This window comes from Pseudopipra pipra, chromosome 1 (assembly GCF_036250125.1).
Source record: "Pseudopipra pipra isolate bDixPip1 chromosome 1, bDixPip1.hap1, whole genome shotgun sequence".
Taxonomy (NCBI): Eukaryota; Metazoa; Chordata; class Aves; order Passeriformes; family Pipridae; genus Pseudopipra; species Pseudopipra pipra.
In genome coordinates this window covers 141287433-141311326 of record NC_087549.1, presented here as the reverse complement: position 1 = coordinate 141311326, position 23894 = coordinate 141287433, and the positions used below count along the sequence as shown (strand labels likewise).

At 40.1% G+C, this 23894-nt stretch overlaps 1 protein-coding gene across 4 annotated transcripts in view; it reads left to right on the top strand.

Annotated features, from left to right (window-relative positions):
• The window catches only part of NRP1 (neuropilin 1), a 115766-nt gene extending 93812 nt beyond the window's left edge, over positions 1 to 21954 (top strand). For 2 of the 4 annotated variants that reach the window (XM_064637186.1, XM_064637179.1), the window contains exons 13-18: positions 3369 to 3428; positions 10519 to 10656; positions 14465 to 14736; positions 15217 to 15310; positions 16902 to 16961; positions 18187 to 21954. In XM_064637186.1, the coding sequence (XP_064493256.1) occupies positions 3369 to 3428; positions 10519 to 10656; positions 14465 to 14736; positions 15217 to 15310; positions 16902 to 16961; positions 18187 to 18473 (911 nt within the window). In that variant the 3' untranslated portion in view covers positions 18474 to 21954. Of the gene's footprint in view, positions 1 to 3368; positions 3429 to 10518; positions 10657 to 14461; positions 14737 to 15216; positions 15311 to 16901; positions 16962 to 18186 lie in introns of all 4 variants that reach the window. The other 2 variants (XM_064637170.1, XM_064637193.1) reach the window with 2 other exon arrangements.
• Positions 21955 to 23894: the final 1940 nt, after the last annotated feature.

The following is a 23894-nucleotide window of genomic DNA, read 5'->3' as shown; positions in this document are numbered from 1 at the left end:
AAGTCTTGAGTGGAAAAGACAGTGCATGGTCACTGTCACTGCTTTTCAAATCCATGCCCCAGATGAATCTTATTCCCTTTGAAAACAGCCATGTGGGGAGTCTGACAAAATACTCTGTATTGTGTTTAAGGTAACTCAGAAATCTTTCGGTGTTTAAACATGGTAATTAATTAATCTTTTAGAAAAGAAAGACACAGGTCAGGAAACACTGGAGCTTTCCTGCAAAGCCTTACATGGTCTGGGAAAGCCAAATAGGTAGAGACATATTTTACATAGATGGAGGCTGTATGAGGGGACAGAGAGAGATCTATTCAAGCACCTTCCATGTTCACTCATAGTCTCTGCACTTCAGGGAGCTCAGGAATGCGTCCAACATGTCTCTTAGGGAAAGCTCACTGAGCAGAAGAAAAACCTTATGGCAGTTTTTGCAGGTTGAGCTTATGGAGCAGTTTATAATCTCTAAGGCAAGGGAACAGCCACTGGCCTTTCTGAGTACCAGTTCTTTTGGGGAACTGAACCTGTTTCAGTACTAATATTGAAAATTACTACATTGCCCTTCTACAAACGTGCAGACACTTTAGTATAATTTATTATTCATGGCTAGGCTTTGCGAACAAAGATTTAGGAAGGCTCTATCCACATTTGTTACAGGCACACTGGTGACTTATGGGGCCAACACGAGATAGACATATCCGATTGCAAAAGGCACAGCAGAAAGACTCCTTAGGTGGTGTATTCAGCAGGATACGATTCTTTCTGCGTTGTCTTTTCTCCTCGAGAGTGATCCTGGGTGCGTTCTCAAAGGAGACAGCTGCGTTATAGATGGTGTGTCTCCAGGCCTTCCGATTTGAGGCCAGAGTAGACCAGTTAAGATGATCAATGTGGCCAAGGCTGAGATGATGTTTCAGAGAGTCCTTGTATCTTTTCTTCGGAGCTCCTCTCTTGCGGCATCCGGAGGCAAGTTCACCATAAAGCAAGATCTTAGGGAGGCGGTGGACCTTCATCCTGGAGACGTGCCCTGCCCAGCGCAGCTGTGTTCTCAGCAACATGGCCTCAATGCTAGTGACTGTAGCTTGTTCTAAAACAGATGTATTGGTCACATAATCGGACCAGTGGATGTTTAGGATTGTACAGAGGCAGCGTTGATGGAAGCGTTCTAGGAGACGCAGGTGGTGGCGGTAGATGACCCATGATTCGGAACCGTATAAGAGAATAGACAACACTATGGCTTTGTAAACACTGATCTTGGTGCTTTTCTTCAAGTGTTTATTACACCATACTCTTTTATGGAGTTTTCCAAAAGCACTGTATGCCTTTGCTAACCTGTTGTCTATCTCCCCATCAATCTTACCATCTGAGGAGATGAGGCTGTCTAGGTAGGTAAACTGCTGGACTGATTTAAGCTCTGACTGGCCAATGGTGATGTGGGGATGATGGGGGACTTCCTGAGGTGCAGGTTGGTAGAGGACTTCCGTCTTCTTTAAGCTGACTTCCAGCCCAAAGAGCTCAGCAGAAAAGCAGGATGTTAAACGCTGCAGAGCTGCTTCTGTGTGGGCGACAAGGGCGGCGTCATCAGCATAAAGCAGCTCCCAGACAAGATGGTTTAAGGTCTTGGTGTGGGCCTTCAATCGCCTTAGGTTGAAAAGGCTTCCATCAGTACGGTATCAAATGTAGATACCATCCTGATCATTGAGGTCTGCTGTGGCCCTTTGGAGCATCATGCTGAAAAAAAGTGTGAATAGGGTTGGAGCAAGAATGCAGCCTTGTTTCACACCATTCTTTGTTAGAAAGGGCTCAGAAAGTGCATTGCCATATCTGACTTGGCCGTGCTGATCCTCATGGAGTGAGATGATCATTTTAAGGAATTTAGGGGAACAACCTAAACGTTCCAAAAGCTGCCACAGACCTTTTCTGCTCACAGTATTGAAAGCCTTGGTGAGGTCGACAAAGGTTACATAGAGACCTTTGTTCTGTTCCCTACACTTCTCTTGCAGTTGTCTGAGGACAAATACCATGTACCAAATACCATTTGGTATTTGGTATAATTTATTATTACAACACATAGAAACCCCAGGCAGTGGTGCCCAGTTGTTCTGGACACTGGAGAAACACTTCATTGTACCTTTGAAGTTACTTAAAACACTAAAATGCACAGAACTGATTTTACCAATTAATTAATTGTAAACTTGCCTTTCTTCTACCAAAATCATTGAAGGCAAGTATGTAAGTCTTGTGGCCAGTTAAGGATATCAGGGCAGTGCAGAGGGGATTTCATCAGTGCCTTACCCTCTTTTATCCTTTCCCAATGTGAGTGTGGCACCCGCGTTCTCGTGGGTATGACTGTTAGAGTTGCTTTCGTGACAGCACTTGCACATATGTGAGTATCACAATGAAGCCTCCCTTGCAATTAACTGTAATTGTGCTGGAGGCCAGATTCCTTCCTGCTCTATTTGGACCCCATACAGAGCTACTCTATTTGCGTGGCTTATAGCATTTCCCATCAGATTATTCTCACAAACATAAAGCTGATACAGCTTGGGCATTCATTCTCATTGGAAGTCATCATAGTCATCCTTTCTATAATGCTTTAAGCACTTGCTTGCTGGAGAAAAGAGGAGCCATTGACTGGTAATCAGCACCCCACTGTGCATTTATAATTGTGCTAATTTCCTTTTTGTTTCCTTTATCAATAATTTGAGGCTTGCTTTAAAAAGTCAAGTATTTTAAAAATAACAATTAGTGAGCTTAGGAGAGGTCCATGACCCCACTCACCTCTTGTTTATCTGCTTGAAGAAAAGGACAAAGGGGAGGTCTTTAATTCCTCCTTCACTTTGAGACCTGCCTTAGGTTAGATCCTAAAGTCAGGCAATTCCCATGTACTTCTCTTGTGAGCTGGTCTCACAACACAGCTATGAAACATGTGAAACAACTGGGGAGGAACCAGTATGGCAGGGGCTGAAGGACCTCACATCCCTGATGTGAGAAACAACATGTAATGAGTAAATGCGCACAGTAATGACTCCTGGGAGGTACCATAAACATCAGTCACTGGCTCCCTGTGTCATTTGGAGCAAATCTGTGTCTATAAACCCAGGACAGCCACAGGGACATGGTGAGGATTACTTAGTTGGTGTTTGCAACAACTCCAAAGATATAGAGGTTCATTTAATGAAGAGTCCTTGTGTTCCTTTTTGATTAAAGAAACCAGACCTTTGATGTCATATTTTCATGCCTAAGCTCACATACTCAGTTACCTACATGTCTAATAAAGATGGCAATATTTCAGGTTTATATATAGGATATTCCTAATGACTGCTGTGTCCTTTGTTGTGTCCCATGTATCATGATACGCATAATTTCTTTTCCAGGTGGGACTACAGTGCTGAATACAGAAAAGCCAACAGTAATTGACAATACATTACAACCAGGTAAAAAAGAATTTTTTTTTCTTATTAAAACCACAATAAATTCCATACCCAAATTTCATGCCAGAGACAAAATAATGAATTGCAGCACTTCCTGACTTCCCATTCCTTAAAAGTCTCTGAAGTAAAGAAGCATCTGGTCTCTTAGCTCTGTACAGTAAATATTTTATTCCTTTCATCCACATGTAGACACAGCAGAGAAAAAGATTTCCTTCTGCATCAGCAAATGCCAAATGCTGACAAAATTAAACTAACTTAATCACACAGTGCACTCTTTAAATGTGGCATGTCAGTGACACAAAGTGTGTTTGCAAACTCCGAGAAAACAAAAACAGAGCCACACAGGCCCACTCACTATTTATATCCATGGTTTTACAAAACTAAGACAAGTAAAGTTTGCCAGTTTTCTCCACCAGGGAGCTGGCAGTTTTACAATATTGTTTTCTAGCAAGTTTTCTTAAAATAAACTGCTACCATGAACTTGAAAAGGGAAAACCAAGTTGTCACTTGCGGCGAGTCCTTTTTACTTAATACAATAACTGGCAGCTTTTAAATTCCTTAGTTTGCTGCTTCCACAGCTTGCATACCATTTTTTTAATATTCTGTACAATTTACTGGAACTGGGGGAGAGGATAGATTTGGGCAGAAAAGCCAAACTCGAAAAACTAGGAGCACCAGTTAAAAATCCTTTGCAACAATAACTGTGAAGCAGTAGAGGCCAATTTTCAGTTACTCCCATTTCCTCCATTAAAGCACAGTCAGGCACAGTCTTGCAAATGATTTATTAACAGGGTGGGTAAATGTTTACAATTGTTTCCTCGACCATGTGACAACAATCCTCTCTTGCTTCAAGTGAAAGAAAGGGACTAATAATGCAAAAGTTTCCTAGAGGACAGTGATGGTGTCGACCTGATTAAGAGATAGAGCTGACTTAGCTAAGGTGTTGTTCCCACTCTCAGCCTCTGCATTCAGATATTGCAGAGGCCAATGCTTTTACTCTCCTCAAAATTTGTCTCCAGTGTCATCCAGCTGGCTTAGTCAGCATACACTATTTCTAGCTCTACCCTGCTTTATGAGCAGAGGGGGATTGTGGTGCAATGAGAAGCACAACAGCAAACTAGCCCAGCCTCATGGGACACCTCTCCACCCTGCTCTTCCACAGTCAGCCTTGCTGAAGGGCTGGAGGACTGCTGCTGATCCCACAGTTTGGAAAGGGGTGCAGGATGCTAAGGAAGAAAGGATTCTGTGCAACGGATTTAGAGTAAAGCACTCTGTTTTTCATGTCTGAAATTATCTTTTAGGTTTCTATTTTGATGAAATTAAGAATTTATTTACAGGGGGGTTTTTTAAGTATCTTCTAGCATTTAAGCAAACTGTAAATTTAGAAAGTGCCTCTGTGCAATAAAGTTTCACTCCCTCCTCTCTAGTGCCAGCTGAGTTTGCAAGTTGTGTTTAATCCCCCTGGCTTGGGCGGGACTCCCCAATAACAGATTGGCTGTTACTGCCAGAGATTAAGATATACTCATTTCTCTCCTTACTTCCCTCCTGCACCACCTTTGCTTACTCCGTGATGTGCCAAGATTTTTCTCTTTTAAAGGAGTTTCTGGGGCTCAGTTCAAAGTATGCCAATGTTACTTCCCTGCATTGTGCTGCTAGGAACCATTTCCTTCCGGGGAATAAGGGACGAGTTCACATCCCAAACTCCAGGCTCCCACATGGCAGCACATTACAAAGATCATAGATAGAGATCAGTCAGACGCTAATAAATAAGAATAAGGTTTCCAGAATCTCCAGTTTAAGACATAAAGGTTTCCAGCTGCCTCATAATCCCTCACTGAAAAGCAGCCAAAAAACTCCCAAAAAGGGGCAGACAGAAATTTCCCTCAACATGGGGAAACCCCTCCTGGCTTGGGGGTGGTGTAAACATTTCCCTCTGCTGAAGGGGCATGGCTGGACCTGACTGGCACAACGAGCACACTGGAGTGAGGGGCCACGCAGCAGGGAGAGAGTCTGCTGTGTCAGCTACAAATAATGTAGTTTAAACTGCCCTTGAAGTTACAGGGCTGCTCAGGGGGCCCCTGGCCCTCAACTGCCTGAGGATAAGTGCACTCATTCAGCTATTCTCAAGATGAACAAGGTATCAATTTAACATACCAAGGACTGAACCTTCAGTTTTGGCCTTAATTCCCTCTAAGGCGGGGTTTACCTTAAGATGCTAATGCACCATGAGGTAAATTATGAACTCCAAGCCAAAGCGCTATTCCAGATCGGATGCAGTTTGCAGGCTCCAGTGGGTAACCCTGCACAAACTACATGGTGCCAGTGCTGGCCACAGCAGCTCATGCCACAGTGAGTAGGGACAGAGATTAACCAGCCCCCTCGGTAGCAGCACCTGCCATGGCACAGGTACTTTGCAATAGGTGCCAACGCCATATATTGCTGTCCTACTGTCTGCATTCAAGCCTGCAAATACCCCTAATCTTGTTATCCCAAACTAACATGCTTGCGTGTGTCAAAGCCTGAGATTATCCCATTCCAACCAGCTTTCATACACTATGGAAACTGTTAAGAGCAAATAGCTGGAAAGCCTCCATGTACAAACAAGCTTTCCATCAAGGCCACTTTTACAGTTCATTTCAAGGAGACTGAATTGAAAGAAAATAAAAAATTATTGTGATTTTAAACTACTAAAAATGTTAAGGATTTGGATTATTTTTTATTTTTAAGAGAGGATCTACTTTCCTCCTCAAACTTAAAGATGCCTTTAACAAATCTGTCTGTCAAGGTAAATACCTCTCAGGCCTCAGCCTTAAGACTTGCTAACATGTAGTCTTTTTGAACACATCTTTTTCAATTCTAAAGGACTATTTGAAATGCTTGTCTCCTAGCTATTTACATACAAAGCAAGCTGTTCATTTACAGTATGTGCTCTCAGTGTATAAGTCAAGTCTCTTGTAAAGCAGACTGTTCCAAGAAGTAAAGTACCTTGTTTTTTGAACATGTAACAGCTATTTCAGAAAAATATAACTAAGAAATCTTGAATTAAAATCTATGCTAAGAAATAATTTAAAGGTAAAACAGGTCTGATTCTAATTTATGATGGGGCAATTTTGCATCAGTACAGGGGTATTAAAGCAGTTATCATTTACTATCATTTAAGGTAATTCTGTGCTGCCAGCATAAGTGGTATAAAAAGGTGAAATGCAAATATGAATCAAACCACATATACTACTTTGAAGTGGTCCAAATTATGTTTGTAATTTCCTATTTTAATGTTGATTTACCCTTTGGCAAGAGCATCTTATAAGAGAATTTTCATAGCATTTTTAATGCCATCTTGCTCCTTCTTGCCTTTTGTTAGAGTATTTATAAAAATATATCAAAGTCTGTAGGCCACGAAAGATTGATGGACTTGCAAGAAACTCACTCAACTAGATTTTCAAATTACTTTCTTGTTCATGTGCAGTAATGGTCCCAGCTGTGAGCAAGATGTGGTCAAAAAGTACAGCTGTTGGTTATTTTTTGAGAGGATAAATCTGTTTTAATTCAGTATCACGTACCCTACATCTTGAAAAAGGCATATGGGATTTCATCACACCTCCCTCTTAGATTCTCATCTGAGCTGCTATTTGATTACATAATAGCTGGTTTTCTTCATCCTCTCAATACACACAAACCAAGAGATCAATCACCTATTGGCAGGAGAACTATCCTAGCAGGGGAATGGGTCAGCGCTGCAGAGGGAGCACAACAAATGCTACTTGTCCCTAGTTTCCTTCCTTCCACCAGAGCTGCCAAGCTGTAGTTCAAGGACAAAGAGCACAGATTGCCTGTAGCTTGCTGTGAGCTACTGTATCAGCCCCCTGAGACCTTTAATAGAAGTGTTGAACTAGTCTGTCTTTTGCTGGGGCAAATCCATTGTCCATACTGAACCTTAATGAACCTATCCTCATGCTACAAGTGTCCTTTATTAATTGGCTAGCAGGTCTGTCTTTCTTTTTATGAGTCCCTGGGAGAAGGATTGGAAGAGACATAAGAATAGGCAATAAGAGATGGCATGTTTAAGGAGCCCATAAAACAAGAGCACTCTGAAATGGCTTGTCTTTGACCTTCAATCCCATTGCTGTGATTGTCTAAAGAATATATTAACACAATCACTTTTCAGAAAACAAATGGAACCTAGCAAGGAATAGCTAACTGAGAGCAGGTTACCAGTCAAATTCTTCTCAGTTTCAGTGGAAACTTCTGCATGGAAAACAAGTTCATTTTTATGCTACACCATGCTGTCTCTGAGTCTGAAGCCAAGGGACACAGGCATGGCCAAAGCATATCAGACTTAGGCTCTTTGCCAATTTCCTGGACTATATATTTCAAATGAAAGTGTAAGAAACTATTTATTAGATGGGGCTGTGAAATTTAGCTCTGTTTTGAAACTCTCCTTCTAATCTCAATGTTCAGAGCTGTCCTCAGAGCATAAAGTGAAAGGCTTTGGTCACTTCCTGCACTTAAAATTAACAGTTAAATTCTGGATATTTTCCTTATTCATTTTAGTGTCCAGTTCTCTTTGAATTGTGTTCCGCCTTAGCAGCATTTGAGGGAGCAAGTACAGCTCACATCATGTGCAAATTTTTTCCCTTTGATCCACATTGAACTTCAATGGGTATCTCACAGTTCTCGGGCTATGAAATGGAAAAAACAGAATACTGTATTCTTTTTTGTCTGAATTCTTCACTCAGTTACATACTTCTCCTGTGTATTCTGCTATTTATTTTTATTCAGAGTTGAACAATACTAGTCCTTTCAATCTGTTTGTGCTATGTGTTCATTTATGCTGTATGATATCTTCAGATGAATGCGATCTATCTACTACTGTTCTCCTTTGCTGTGGTTTGAATACCACACAGGCTATCACTAGCTTTGCATAATATAATCCTCTGGGATTAATAAAATTAATTTTGTTTTACGTTTTCTAAAACCTTTTCTAAAGTTCTCTCTCATGGCTCTGATGTCAAAGCCATGCAATATAGCTCTCCCTAGGCCTCCTTGACAATGAAAGGCTATTTTTCATGATCTTAAAACCGTTTAATTCATTGCAATGTCATTCTATTTCCTTAAAAACTCCCCTTGATTTTCAGATGTCCCCTTTTGGGCAAATGTCTTTGATCTTAGCCCCATTGTCTAGAAAAAAACCCCATATACTGAAGAAAGAGACATAATGGATTGCCTTTCTGCACTCATGTGCAGGCTGAGCTCTGCTTCTTCAACGTTTTGAGCCCAAAGAGAGATTATTCACCACAATCTGCCTCTTTCCTAGAAAGGGCTAGGGTGCTCCAGGAAACATCTTTTCTCCACATTGAATTCCTGTGCCAGACATTATCTGTTTAATTCATTTGTTCCCAACTAGGATGCTTCATTCGTGACAATGTGGAGTAGACCCCTCTGGAGGCCAGCGGGAGAGAGGGGGGAGGCAGGAGGGATGGGGAGGATGAAAGGAAGGAGTGAGGAACGAGACTTCGGTGCAGAGAGAGCCCCAGCACAGCAAAGGCACTGACAGGCAGAGGAGAGGGGCAGGAACTGCCATGGCTCAGACCTCTCTGCTGACAGAAGTTTTCTAGGGGCCAGAGGAGAGAGGGCACAGTGGCTGCAATGCAGAAATCCAGTGAGTTGAGTTAAAACTATGTCTGGGAGCAAGGACCTGCCAAACAAGGACACAGCAGGCAAGGAGAGAATGATAGATGAACCCTTTTTATATCCATTCTGTCTCAACCTACTCACCTGAGGTTTCCTCGGTCTTGATAAAATGATTATTCTAGTTTAATTTCCATTAAAATCTGGGTTGTGAGTTCAAAAGCCTTCCCGGTCTTCCCTGGCATCTCACTACATGGAGGAGGTCTTTGCTTCTTCAGACTGGAAGAGCTCCACCTCAAAGGTCAGGCCAACCACAGGTCTCAACACACTTCTCATATTTCTCCTTATTTTCCCACGATAAACGAACTCATTCTAGGGGTTGCATTATCTTTCATGACTTTTTTTATTAATAATGGGCAAGACACACAATTCTTCCCCCAGAGCTGATATTGATGGGAGCACAGAGTCCTTTGTTCTTAGTTTATACTTGCACAAAGCATCACATTAAAGTAAACCTAAATTATCCCTTTAATAAGGCGTGAGTCATGACTGAGAAAAGGCTCCAGGATTTGGTCACATTGCTGTGGGAAGGGTATTGCTCTACTGGGAGTTGTCATTGCTCAAGGTGAGATAAAAGTTCACACCAATGTGTTAGGAAGCAAAAGCTCAAAAGATTTCAAACTGCTTCTGAAAATGAGAAATGCAAGGGATTTATGTGCTATCTCCATATAATCTTTCCATTTAAATTCCAAGTTCTATTGAAGAAAATAAGCTACTATGTATTAAACCTTTGGGCAGAATTGAAAAGGAGCTAAAGACAAGATATGATCTCATCCTGACCATAATGCCAGACTTCCCTTGTTTTATGCAGAGCTTGTTTTGAAGCTTATTTTGAGTTCATTTGGCAATCAGCCACATTTGTCCCTTTTCCCTTTCAATTTGTCCATTTCAATGCTGCCATCTTGTGGGCCTACTTAACCGTCTCGAAGATGCTGAATGAGTTCCTTATTGAAGCCACGTACTGCAGATTTCACCCGAAATTCTTTCCTTGCCAAGGACATTCCACTAATGTTTCTGTCTTTTCTAATTTTTGTCCAAATCTCATTGCAAGTTGTTGCAAAACGTTGCACCATTACAGGGCAAAGAAATACCAGAAAGTATATCTGATAAGCCAGATCTTTCTTTGTGAGTCATATATGTTACGATGTGGTTATCAGCTAATGTGGGCAAATCACAAGAATCAATCAAAAGAATCCCAAAATATGGGTCATAAAGAGACAGGAAACAATCACATCATTTACAGAAAATTGTAGCTTTTCATCTGTTTCCCAGGAGGGATGCTCTTGCTATGGCTTCTCACAGTTTAAGGAGGAATGGTTCCATTAATGGTCAATTGTATACATTTGTTTTGAAGTACAAAATTATTCATCATATGTTGTTCCCCCTTTTCCCTCTTTCATTGCAGAACTACCACTATACAATTTCAACTGTGCCTTTGGCTGGGGATCCCAAAAAACTTTGTGCCACTGGGAGCATGACAACCAGGTGGATTTAAGGTGGGCAATCCTGACCAGCAAAACCGGGCCAATTCAAGACCACACAGGTAATCATGAGTTCATGATTTAGCCATTTTACATGGGAAGAGATTGTTCTGTTTAATACCAGCATGTCTTCAAAAATGACAGGAGAGAGAATTATAATTAAAGTATATTATAAGGTATCTTATAGCTAAAGTTGAAGTATGTAAAGTCAAAAAGATGGTTCTCTAGGAAACCTAATCTATTATAGGTAGTTACAGCTGACTGTAATTATACTTTTTGTTGGGGAATAAAGATTATTTATTGTTAGGAACTGAAGATATTCCCTTGACTTGCCTTTGGATAACCATCATCTGGTGTAGAAAAATATTTGAATGAACAAATATTTTGCAAATATCACTGACCAACTGATACAGGCATGCACAAACCTCACTTTATTCCTGTTTGTAGTTAGACGGACTACCCACCACAGCAAGGTATTCTAAGTGAAACTTCCCAGATTGATGTATTACCATGCTCTTCTCCTTTCCAGCAGGAGTTGGAGATTATAACCATCCTTTGCTCACACTCAGTTTTTCCAGAAATATCACCCTGGGAAATTGATTGGTTTGTTTTGTAGTATCTAACTCATGGCTCTGCATAATTAGGCAATAAATATGCTGCAGGGTAGTGGAGAAGGGAGGGCACTGTGTGACCTGCACAGCCTCTCACTTTAGTGTTCTCACTTGCATACGTGCAGATTAATCAAATGTGTTGAGATGAATCCCCCTTCCCACTTCTGCTACCCTTTGCCTAATGAGAATGACAAGGAAATTAGACAAAATTGGACTTTTTAAATCCTGAGACACTTTCAATTGAATCTTAAGACAAGTACAGTAGTTTCAGGGAAAAAAAAAAAAACTTGTAATACTTTGACTATAAATGGCATTGTACAAATAAATGGTATCAAATTAACTAAATGCAGTTAGCTGAAGTGAAGGCTGTAATGGTGGAAAAATTGATGTAAAGTGAAATGGCTCAGTAGGATCTGACATTGAAAAGAGGTTAAAAGCTATGTTAGCCAGAGACTGACAAAATCTAAAAGGCATGCATAAGTAAAGCTCTAATTAAGACAATGAAGAAAGAGTTCCTGACCTAGCTCTGCAATAATATTCTGAAAATGAGAGCTATCTGCACTTTGCCACCAAAGATTACTGAGAGACTGAACCTGTCTTCAGTCAAGAGATGAAGAAATTATATTCTTCAAATGAGATTTTGTTGTTTCCCCTGGGCCTTGCTAGCACAAAAAACTTATTTGTCCCATGAGCTGTAGCTTTAGTAAGTCTTACAGGCCACCCTTTTTTCTCCTACTGCACTAACTTTCAATATTTTCCAAAATTTTCCTTAAAAAATACCTTCACCTGCCAGGTTTGCCATTCACCTGCCAGCAGGTACAGAATGAGTGGAGTGATGTGAATGCAGACCATGAGCGGTCTGGGTGGCACTGATGTCCCAAACAAACCCTCAGTGTCACCACTACGTAGCAAGGCCACCCTATGTGTTGGGAGAACCACAGTGAGCAACTCCCAGACACATCTGTCTCTCAGCCACATGCACAAAGCTAAAGAAAATCCACAGAAGTCATCTTCAACAGCAATTGCCTTAAGACAGCAGGATACACTGTATGTCACTTCAAATTATACATGTTGTGATTAAATCTGGCCGGTGTTAGGTCTTCCAACTGAGACAGTCATCCTAATGCTGTGATTATTTTCCTTTTTTCTTCCCTCTGGATTTCCCTATTACCATTCTTTGATGAGATTTGCACATGTTGTGCTGCTCTCTGCACAGAAGCAAAGTTGGAAAGAGCATATAGATATAACCACTCCTGCTTAAGAAGCTGGACAAGATGTTACTGCAGTAAGACAGGAAAAAAAGAAGGCATAAATTTTTTTGACAATTTAATATCATCTTTCCCTGTAAAATTCTTTCAAAGACCAGATACTTCAACATGCATATTGGGCAGGATACTCTTAACTGCCCACAGAAAAACCCAAACAAAACATCCTTGCCTCGTGTTTCAAGAAATATTTTCCATTCTCATTTATTAGGCCCACTTCTTCCACCCACTGGGTTTATCCCATTCGTCTTTGTTTCTAGTTCACCTTTTACTACCCTGTCCTTATACTTCCCAGAGTAACAATGCTCATCTTCCCATCTTCATTGGACTATACCATTGCTATCCAGCAAGCATCAATTATATACTATTTCATATGAAATTCAAGAATATCAGGTATAAACAAACACCAATACTGATTAAAGACAACCCTTCCAAAACATCTTTTGCCTCTTTTTAATTTCCTTTTGTTTAAGCATTGGTATAAGCAGAAAAATGTACACTTATTTCAGCATTTGAGCAATAGTATTTCTTATTATTACTTTTGTCCTACCTACCCTCAAAATATCTTTATACCAATGTCAATAAATGTTATCTCCATCCTTTTGTGTGAGTGCATTGCACATGCAGTCTATTCTTAAACACACCAGGATGAACTTCATGTTTTTCCACCATAATTCCCAGCAAAGAATCTGTTCAAAAGCTGACTGGAATGGATGTCTGGCTGGTGTAAATCAGAACCACTTCTCTATAGTCAGTATCTTGCTAAGCAATTTTCTGTTACCAAACTAATCACACTCCCACATGCTTCTCTCCCAGCGTGATTAAGAAAGTAATTTTCCAAGTTAAGGGTATTAGGTGTTCAGATTTCAACATGTATAAATCCATTATGCTCTTCAGAACGTACCAGTCATAATCTTCCTCTTTAAAGAGACGGCTCACAAGTACATAGTGCCCCGTATATTGTTAGAAAAATCAAGGGCGTAAGTCAGACACCATCTGCGACTCTATTTAGGAACACTATTTAGATCTCAGTTCCTGATCTCTGACCATGGCTGTTCAAAGCCATTTCATCCTTCAGTGTTTTCCCCATTCTAATCTTGCCTTCTCGAGTACAGATTACTTTAAACAGAGGTTTTTTAAGAGCTCTCTGCACAATTACCATACAGTAGGCCCCAGGGACTTTTATTTAGCCAGCCTAGTGTTGGCTGCCTTCAGGAGGTGCACGCTGAGTAATGGAGCATATGCTGTCACACCAAACAGGCTTTTGCCTCCTTCCCTGAGCAAAAGCAAATGCCTTGCGTGTGTCATGTAGTGAGCGTGTTCTTACAGCTCACTGTCAGCACAGAGCATCCCAGTGAACAGCACAGGAGACGGGGAGAGGAAATCATGGAATAACAATGGTTTGGGTCCTGGACAAGACCTTTAAAGAGCATGTAGTCCCAGCCCCCTGGAATGAACTGGGACATCTTCAACTAAATCAGAGCCCCTTCCAACCTCATCTTGAGCATTCCCAGGAATGGTGCATTTACTCCTCTCTGGACAGCCCGTGCCAGTGTTTCACCACCCACCAATTTTCTTCCTTGTGTCTAGTCTGAATCTACCCTCTTTTAGTGTCCATTACCCTGTGTCCTGTCACTAAAGGCCCTATTAAGAAGTTTGTCCTCATCTTTATTATAAGTCCTCTTTACTTACTGAAAGGCAGCACTGAAGTATCCCCAGAGCCTTCTCTTCTCCAGGCTGAACAACCCCTACTCTCTCAGCCTGTCCTCATAGGTCAGGTGCTCCAGCTCTCTGAACATCTTGGTGGCACTCTCCTTACAGCATATGAGCTTTCCTAGAGCTCCCAAAACAACCCACCCTGGCTATCGTTTGTGATACTTGACCCGTCAGCACAGAAAGAAAGCAAAATGGTCAGGGGCGGTCGGGGATTCTTGTGTTAACAAAGAAAATTAAAACTGGTGGCTATTCCTAACACAGTCCTTCTGTCACAGTAGGAGATGGCAATTTCATTTACTCACAAGCTGATGAAAGCCAGAAAGGCAAAGTCGCCCGACTGCTGAGCCCCGTGATTTCCTCGCAGAACTCTGCCCACTGCATGACTTTCTGGTACCACATGTCCGGCGCACACGTGGGCACCCTGAAGATCAAACTGCGGTACCAAAAGCCGGATGAATATGACCAGGTGCTGTGGACCCTGAGTGGGCACCAGGCAAACTACTGGAAGGAAGGACGTGTTCTTCTTCACAAATCTGTGAAACACTACCAGGTGAGCTTGGCTGCTCCCTGCTGAACTACCAGAGCTGAGGTCATGTTTTATACACCGTAGCTAAAGATGTCACTGAAGGATTTGTGTAGACAGTATTACACCTACAGATGAGGTGGCTTGCTGTGACTAATAATAGTGAAATATTTCATGGTATCTCAGATTACAGTGATGCAAGCAATTTGTTATCAAAGGCCAAATAAATACTTTGGGAATTGTTTATCACCAGTCACAAAGCTGCCTCTTTGCCACAGTTTTGCTGATGTAGAAGTCTGTAATGAAGTTATGACAGTATATAAATTTACATTTGTGTGTATAAGTTCATAAAGGCAGGCAATGCAGATTTTCAGGCCGCAAACAAAGTACATGTAGATGTGACATCATGGCAGGTGAAGATGTGTGTTAACAACTAATTAAGAAATCCTGAAAGCTGCAATTGTGTGCTAACATGAAAACAATGTTAATATTATCTTGTTTTGCCAGGTGGTTATTGAGGGAGAAATTGGAAAAGGAACTGGAGGAATTGCTGTGGATGATATTAAAATTGACAATCACGTAGCACAAGAGGATTGCCGAAGTAAGTGTAAAAAACAAGAACATAGAGAGTTCTCATCCAAAACATTATTTATTTTGTTTTGATAGCTGCTTTTTTCTCTGAGAAAGAGATAGATAATTATTAGCTATATGGGAAGTTTTCCATTGAAAACATTCTGATTCAGCCCATAGCTTTATTCATAGTAAGTGCCACTGCTTTCACCTCGGAATGGCAGTGTTTTGGATCAGAACTGGCATCCTACTGACGTGGGTCACAGCATGTTCACATTCTCACATCTCTCCCTGTATTTCATATTGATGCCCTCTTTAAATTTCTCTGCTTTTCCTAATGCTCTTCCCTGTTTTAACTAATATTCAAAATCCAATTTAATTTCTTCACCCTTTTTAGGTCACTTACTACCAAGCCTACTTAAATTCTTTTTTAAAGGAGCATATGAAGCCCTTACAGGATAAGTAGACAGAGTGAAATGGCCCCTGCTCTGTCCTCTGCTGTCCTGTCATTCTGACTTTACTGTGGCTCATTTGCTGTAGTCGTCAGCTCCCAGACATGCAGGACACAAAGTAATATTAGGACATGGCCTTTCCCACATCTGAGCCAGGCTATTCCTGAGATGCTCTTTGAGTCCTTTTATTTCTGGCCAGTCTTGGGTTATTCCAGTCACTGCTGATCATATGCACATTGCATGCTGCACGTAATTTGGCAGCAGTAGCCCCAGATAAACACAAGCACTGAATGCTGTCCTTTGCAGTGGAGATGAAGCAATTACTTTTATGTAAAAGAGGGAATAGAAATTATTAGATTTAGGAAGATAAACTTATGCCGTGTGAGTTGGCAACATGACTGAGAGCAGTAATAGAGGGTGCTCCTCACCTTTTGTAGCTAAAATACGTTTAAGGATAACATGACAGCCTTCAGCTATCTGGTAATTTCACTGCAGGATAAGAAAACTGTACAATCTCTTTTTGTCACACAGTCCAAACACTGGGGTTCATCAAATGCCACCAGAGTGACAGTTAGCAGGAAAGAGAGGCAGGACACACTGCTTGGTCCTCCTGCAGTGTCCTCAGTGCCAAGGAGGGTGCTGGGACCGCAGTGACTGTACTTACCTGGCTCCAATATGAGAAAGAAAATTGACTCCTCTCCTACCTTCACATGTTTTGGTTTTTCAGACAAAATGTTGAGCAAAGATTTCTGGCCTGAGGGAGCTAAATCCAAAAGCTCAGCCTGAAACCCAAACACAAGTGGTCTCACTGCAGTCAGTGAAACTATTCTTGTGATTAACTATGCCTATGCTGATGAAGTGTTATGGAATTGGGCTCCAAAATTGTAAATACAGTGAATGAGATGCTAATTCATCACACTGATTTCTCTTTTCCAGGCATGGAAAACCCCTGCTGATAACTAAAACTGTGCCAAGACTGGGCGGAGAGGAGTTTTTTAATCTTTCTTTTTTCCTCCATTAATTTTCAGAGCCCATTATAATGAACAGTTCTGTCAAGCCGCCATAATGATGCTCTGACACAGGAAAATCTGCTATACCATTATTGCCAGCATGGTAGTCAATCAGTGTTTGTAACCCTAATAATCAATGTCAATTCTTTTGCTTCATTAGAATCAACTGATGTGGAGAATGAAATAGATGAAGAAGAAGAGCCAGATATTAATCAAACAGGTAAAAATTGTGTTATTTTTTTAAAGGGAATTAATTTTAACGTGTATTTTAGTGTGAATTCGTACATTCTATTAATTTATTTATAGATTTGCTCTCTAAATGCATATTGTATTAAGGTGTTTTGATTTATTTGGATCAGACACTAAAAAGACTTACATTTATTTAAAGGAAGTAATAGTTTTATTCTTCTATGTCATATAATCTTATGGACTTTTTATTATTTTTACCTATTTCAAAACTTCACATTTTATATACACAATTTGTTACATTATATACATATATATGCATGCACTTTTTAGCTCCTCAATATTTGGTTATCTAGAAGGCTTGTCCACTGGTGTAGAAAGCACTGTCATTATATCTTACAATTTATGACTCACACCATGCCTCGGTAATTGGGCTCAAAACTCTTCAGGTTAATTGTTTCACAGACCTGGCTGAAAATGTCATTTTATGACCAGTCTAGCAAAGCATTATCATTTTCAATGATGATAGCTGTAAATGGATCATTAAATGAATCATAATTGTCATATTGTCCCAATAATAAAATATATTTGCATTTTTCAGGCAATGAGCTTAATTTTTTTCTGTTACAGTCAATGGGATTGCTGTAATTGTTTTCAGTGAAAGAGGGTTTGTCCAAAAAGACTTTTGGGCTTTTCTTGCAACAGCTGCTATTGGATCATTTTCATAAACTGAAAGGGTTGAGGGAAAACATTATGATACCCAGTGAATATTTTACACAAGGGGGCAGAGTGCTCTCCTGTGTCAGTGCTGCCACTATTTCTACTTCAAGATCCAATCCTAAAGTCATTGAAGTGGAAAGGATGCAAAGGACATTCCCAACCACTGTCTTAGGCTATAAACTCTCACACTGAGCTGAATAAGATTTGATTAACACTTTTGAGCTAAATACTGCAACCTGGTAAAATATAATCAAAAGGCCTGGTTATTTGCTCCTAAGACTCCCATTTAATCCAAGGCAGAATCAGACCTCTACTAATAGGCAGCAGATTCAAAGACTGGAGAACAGTTCGGAAAAAATCAACAACTATTTGGGTCACATTATAGTTTTCAGCTATTTTTTACTACCTTCAAGAAGCTAGGTTTTAAAAGTATGTAGAAACTTATTATGTCAAAAAAAAAGTGATGTTCTTTCTCAAAATTTCCAAAGCTTTAACTAGGATTGGTTCTGAAAATTTTGCAATTCTTCACTCCATTTCAGGGTTTACACCTCCATACCGTACGGGCGAGGACTATGATGACATCTCCAGGAAACCAGGCAATGTCCTGAAGACCCTAGATCCAATCCTTATTACTATCATAGCCATGAGTGCACTCGGGGTGCTTTTAGGAGCCATCTGTGGAGTTGTTCTGTACTGTGCCTGTTGGCACAATGGGATGTCAGAGAGGAACTTGTCTGCACTGGAGAATTATAATTTTGAACTGGTCGATGGTGTAAAACTGAAAAAAGATAAACTAAACACACAGAATTCATACTCGGAAGCATGAAGGTATAAAGCGACTGGAGAAGTTTCAGAGAATCTGAATCGGGATAGAAGGACATAGCTCGGTCGTGCTGGGGAACTGTTGATCTTTTACTGTACAGGCTGAAAAGTGCATTGATGACACTGAGCCAAGCTTTTCTCAGGAGCTTCAGTGAGTGTGTAACCGATGAACATGGACAACAATCTGTGTTAACAACCTGAATCATGTACAGTCTGCTTTTTCTGTTGGTTTTATTTGAAATAATCGAATGCTGGTGTTGAGACCAAGTATGATTGACTTATAGTTCATTTTGTCTTTCTTTCTCTCCCTCTCTTTTGTTTTCCGTTAATGGATAATTTTGTTTTTACTGTGCAAAATCCAAGATGCTGTCACAAAATGTATTCAGTGGGGTCCTTTGGATGGACATGCTGTCTGTAGCTCAGTGCCCAGAAAATATTGGAGTAACAGCAATTTAGTGGACTTCTGCACCTGTATTTGTGTATAATTGCTCGTGTTGTGCATAGGCAAAGAAGGGTTAGGATGTTTTTGAAAGTACTGCTGCATCAGTACCGATATAGTGTGTCAGCTCTGTTTACGAAGCAATACAGTCAAATTTTATTGATGTTTTTCAGTGTTGTACTAAATTTTGTGCTTGTGAACTCCATAAAAGAGTATGTGCCATCATCAGACACAACTGGTAACCAAGTGTACTGCCTAAAAATGAAACAAAAAAAGTCCTTGGCACTGGCTAGTGTATGTCCTCTCAAGTGCCTTTTTGTTTGTACTGCTTCTCATTGTGTTAACATTAACTACAGCTTCTCTGCAGTTATGCCCTTGTCTTTAATCATATTCTGATGGCTCACTGACTAAAAGAAAAGTATATTTTAGAGTAAGAAAATAGCCTCAACAAGGCAAGGGCTAATCAGATTTGACAACCTGGCTCGATTGTTCTGCTTTCTGTATTTCAACTTCATGTCTCTTGACTCTTTTGTATAAAGCTGCAATATCCCCTTTTATTGTTCTTTCATATAGAATGTATTTTCAAATGTAAAATTTCTCTCCCTTTCTCTTCTCTTTCTCTCTCTCTTTGTCTCTCTGAGTAGGTTGCATAAGCATTTGCCATTGCCAAGGAAAGAAAACTTCAGCTTTAACTTGCTGGTAATGGCAAAGGATTTTACTAGAGTTTTTGTTAAAAAATAAGGGAAAATTCTTAACTTTATCCTCCAAAGTCGAACTTTGGGTTTCTTCTTAACAGCATAAAGTGACAGTATCTTTTTTCCTGATGTCATGAAACATGTCTTTTATCCTGAACAGCTTGCCTGTTAATTACACTGGGGAAAATGCTTCCCTTACTGAGAAGATTGCCTTTAAAATGAGAAACTTTCCTCCTCCTGCCCCTACCTGAACTCAGAGTTCTGTTCTCTCAGTGTACGTGTATTTTCATGCTAATCAATGCTAATTGGGCTTAGTGTGGGTACTGAGGGCAGAATGAAATCCCACAGTGTATGTAAGGTATGTTCTTACCATCATGTTATACCCAATTGGCATTTCATACCAGGTGGTTTCTGTTTGACCAGAAGTGTAGACAGTGACCAATTCAGTGAACTGAGTACTATAAGCTGTCAGAAAAAATGTGTTTGACAATTATGTGGCAATTTTTTAAATATTTTAGGGCAAATATTATTGGACAAATAATATTCAGCAGCCTATGCAGCTGGTCCAACAGGGTAAAAAGAATCAAGAGCATGTTTCCCACAGGGGTCCATAGGAGGTGACAAGGGAGCAGGGGGATCTCTCCCCTCCTACAGGTGTAAGGGGAGCCCCTGGGTTTTCTGCAGTGACCTGCACACAGCACAGCCATAAATGGGGAGGCAGCTTCCACCTTCCCCTGGGTATCTACCAACCAGCAGATAAAACCAGTGCAAACATGAGTAAAGGAACATCCTGCCAAAGTGCTGGATACATGTTTTTCGTCATTGAATTTCCCAAGTAGAGTCAGGGAAGTGATTGGGACTTTCTGAGTAAGTCTTTTCCAAAATTGCTTTTGTAGAAGAACAGTGACATATCCTGTCCAGGATTAGGATTAAAGAAGGGCTAATTCAGCCTTGAATTACATGGAGCAACAGAATCCACCCTTATTATTTATCAACTAAATGTTTTGAGGCATATAATTTCACCAATATGAGCTATAAAAAAGAGAAATATGTAGAAAATCCACCAATAACCCAGAAACTTAAGAAAAGAGAGGGAGACAGGAGGTAAAAATTGAGATTTGAAGTTGAAAATATTTTAAAAGAAAATCCAGTAGAAAAAAAAAGTGGACAGTTGCTACTTAAGAGGAGTCCTAAAGGCAATGACTATCAGGAAAATCCAAATACCCACTTCAGGTCATCAAACCTTATATTCATGAAAGAGTTACCTCCCCAACCTCTCAATCTTGGGTCCTCCAGCAGGTGAGACAGTGCACCTAGGGCCTGAAAATTTTGTCTAAGAATTAGTCTATGAGATGTCCCAAGTGACAAGCTCACAAAAGGTAGAATTTTCAGTGGTTTCTAACACTGTAATTTGTCCATAATGGTATTGCAGCAGCTAGTTAATTAACCCAAAGAAAAAAGGATTTTTCAAAACTATTTTCAGCACACCACCACTGTGTGAGTCAGGAGTTAAGGGCCTGCTCTCCTTAGCTGAAAAAACTTATAGTCCACTAACTTGACTAAGAGTTATACCCTTATATTGCCTTGAAGAGAAAATCCCATTGGGGAGCCCAAACCCAAAACCTTTTGAAATATTCCCACTGATTTCAATGGATTCTGGACCAGCTCTGGGTCTTAATCTATTTGAACAGAAAAGCTGGTAGTTGGTGGGTTTTTTCCTTCTTTTAACGTACTGATAATAGTGAACATAAAAAGAAATATATCTCCTTTGTGTTCTTCAGACCTTACTATGATAATGAGGATCTAGCACTGAAGATTTGATTTCTCTGAAGGTAATAGAATGAAAGTTGCCCTTCAATAAAGGAAAAATGATACTGCAACTTTACATTGAAAAGTATCTTGCACTGATAAATATATTTAAAAAAATTATATGTTTATAAAGTTATTAATTTGTAAAGGCAGTGTTACGAAATGTTCAGTTTATATTGTTTTAGATTGTTTCATAATTTTTAAAGTGTAAAATAACATATTTTTTTTTTTATTGAAAAACTATAAAAATCTTCAGTAGTAAAATGATTTCATTTTACTGGTATATTATTGCTTCATGTTTTGTACCATCATAAAACTTTGTGCAAATTTTTTTTACAGAAATTTTTATTTTCTATGACAATATGACACTTGTAAATTGTTGTTTCAAAATGAACAGCGAAGCCTTAACTTTAAATGACATTTGTATTCTCAGACACTGAGTAGCATAAAAAAAACACATAGAACTGAACTGTAACTTAAATTTCCAAACTATGACTACTACATTCCAAAGAAACAGTTGAATTAAACATTTTCATAAAATATCCCATAGCTGATGTATTTTATTATACTGAAATGGATTGGTATTATTAAATGGCTGGTTTTATTTAGCATCTTGCAACAAGCACAGTGTTTTAATCCCAATTACGTTTGTTGGTAGGCAGCTCCAACAAAGAGACACTTTGGTGGGTTCATTTGTGGTTTAGGATAGAGAGATTCACCTCTGCCTGCCTGTTTCTCTTTCCTTGCTGGAGTACACTCCGACAACATGCCTAACTTTTAGCCAAACAGCAGGAATTTAAGAAGACAAATTTGCCACCCCTGCTCTTACGCCTTGGGATGCCCAATGTAACACCCTATGCAGGTGTTACACCCTCCCTGTTGCTTGTTCTTGGGTGGGGGTGAGATTTACTCCCAAGTAATGTCTGTTTTAATGTGTTGCTCCACTAAGTCTCTGCTCTGGTGGTAAGCTTTGTACAGATAAGGTCCCTTCAAATTTCCACTGGAGTCACTGGGATTTACCCAACCATGGCTAAATCTTCCAGTGCAGAGCACAAGTTGCTGATGGGAGCAAATGCATCCAGGGCAGCCCATTGGGCCTGATTTGTCATTCAGTTGGATGCTAAACTCATCTGAGGAACAAATGATTGTGTGTAGGGAGATCTTCAAGAAGTTTGCATCCAGATCAGAAGCTATAGATTGCACATTTCCGGTTTTATGCAATACTTATGTAATTTGTTTCTTTTTAATACTCAGTACTCTGCACATTAAAGATTGACAAATCTTTTCTTTACATTGCACACGTGAATAAGCACATACTGTCAGGATGTCATTAGGTTGAGTACAAATATTTTACTTCAGCTACTTTACTACTCCTGGGAGTATTGTACTTATTACCATATATTTGATCATCATTAACACTTGAAAAGAACATATTGAATCTTGTCTCCTGACAAGAGAGCAGCATTGTGGGTACCTGTTTAAAACATGACATGGAACTACAGCAAGCACCTGAGCAAAACTTTGCTTTCTGATTGGAGCAGGGATTGCTCTCAAAAGGCAATTGTGAAGGTTGTTGTCCATAGAATCACTAAACCTAAATTCCTTAGAAATGTACTTCATTGCACTCTGTTTGCTTATGTGATAACCAGCCACAGGGCTCTTTGAGGGAAAATAAATGGCAATGGAATTAATTAGTGGGAAAAAAAAAATCTATAAAGTGAATCCATTGAGGATGAAGTTCAGGAAAGAGAGACAAGTATTTAAAGTTAAGAAAATTCTCTTTCTTTCATTTAGGGGAAATTGATTTGCCTGGAAGCTAACAAGCACTTAGCACTAAATCTTCAGTTTTCCACACTAAATAGGCTGCATAAAGAAAAGAAAAATAGTGCAATGGGATCTGAATTATATTTTAGGAGATAACTTGTAAACTTGAAAGAAAAAGAAGAGCAGATGGAGATAACAGATGGGTCAGCTACAGACAACCAGTGCCAGGAGTGCATAGCTCTGAGGCACAGATATTAGGGTCATGGTCTGTAAAAAGGGTCTTTGGCAGGTAGCGATAAGCAAACCCCATTATTATTTCACCAATCAAATGTAGCATCCCTGATCCAGCATCCACATGGTCAGTCCCATTTCCTTTACTTTTGGCAGGGCACAGGAGAGGGTGGGGGCAGCACCACTGGCCTGTGGTTGGTGGTGGGTAGGGCCCACTGGCACCATGGAAATGGCAGCAGTGCCGATCTGTGCAAACCTACCCTTGGGACCAAGGCTGCCAGTCCCAGTGGAGATGAAGGTCCTCCATCCTCATAACCTTCCTTTTATGAGGCATATGAAGACCTTACAGGTGTGTACTATTATGGCTCTAATTTTGACCCTCATAAGTCTTTTCTTATGTACAATTAGTCCATTTCCAGTTCAATTCTTCTAAACCAATTTGTCAAAGTCAAATGTCAAAGTTGGGCTTGATTTTCAGATCATAGCA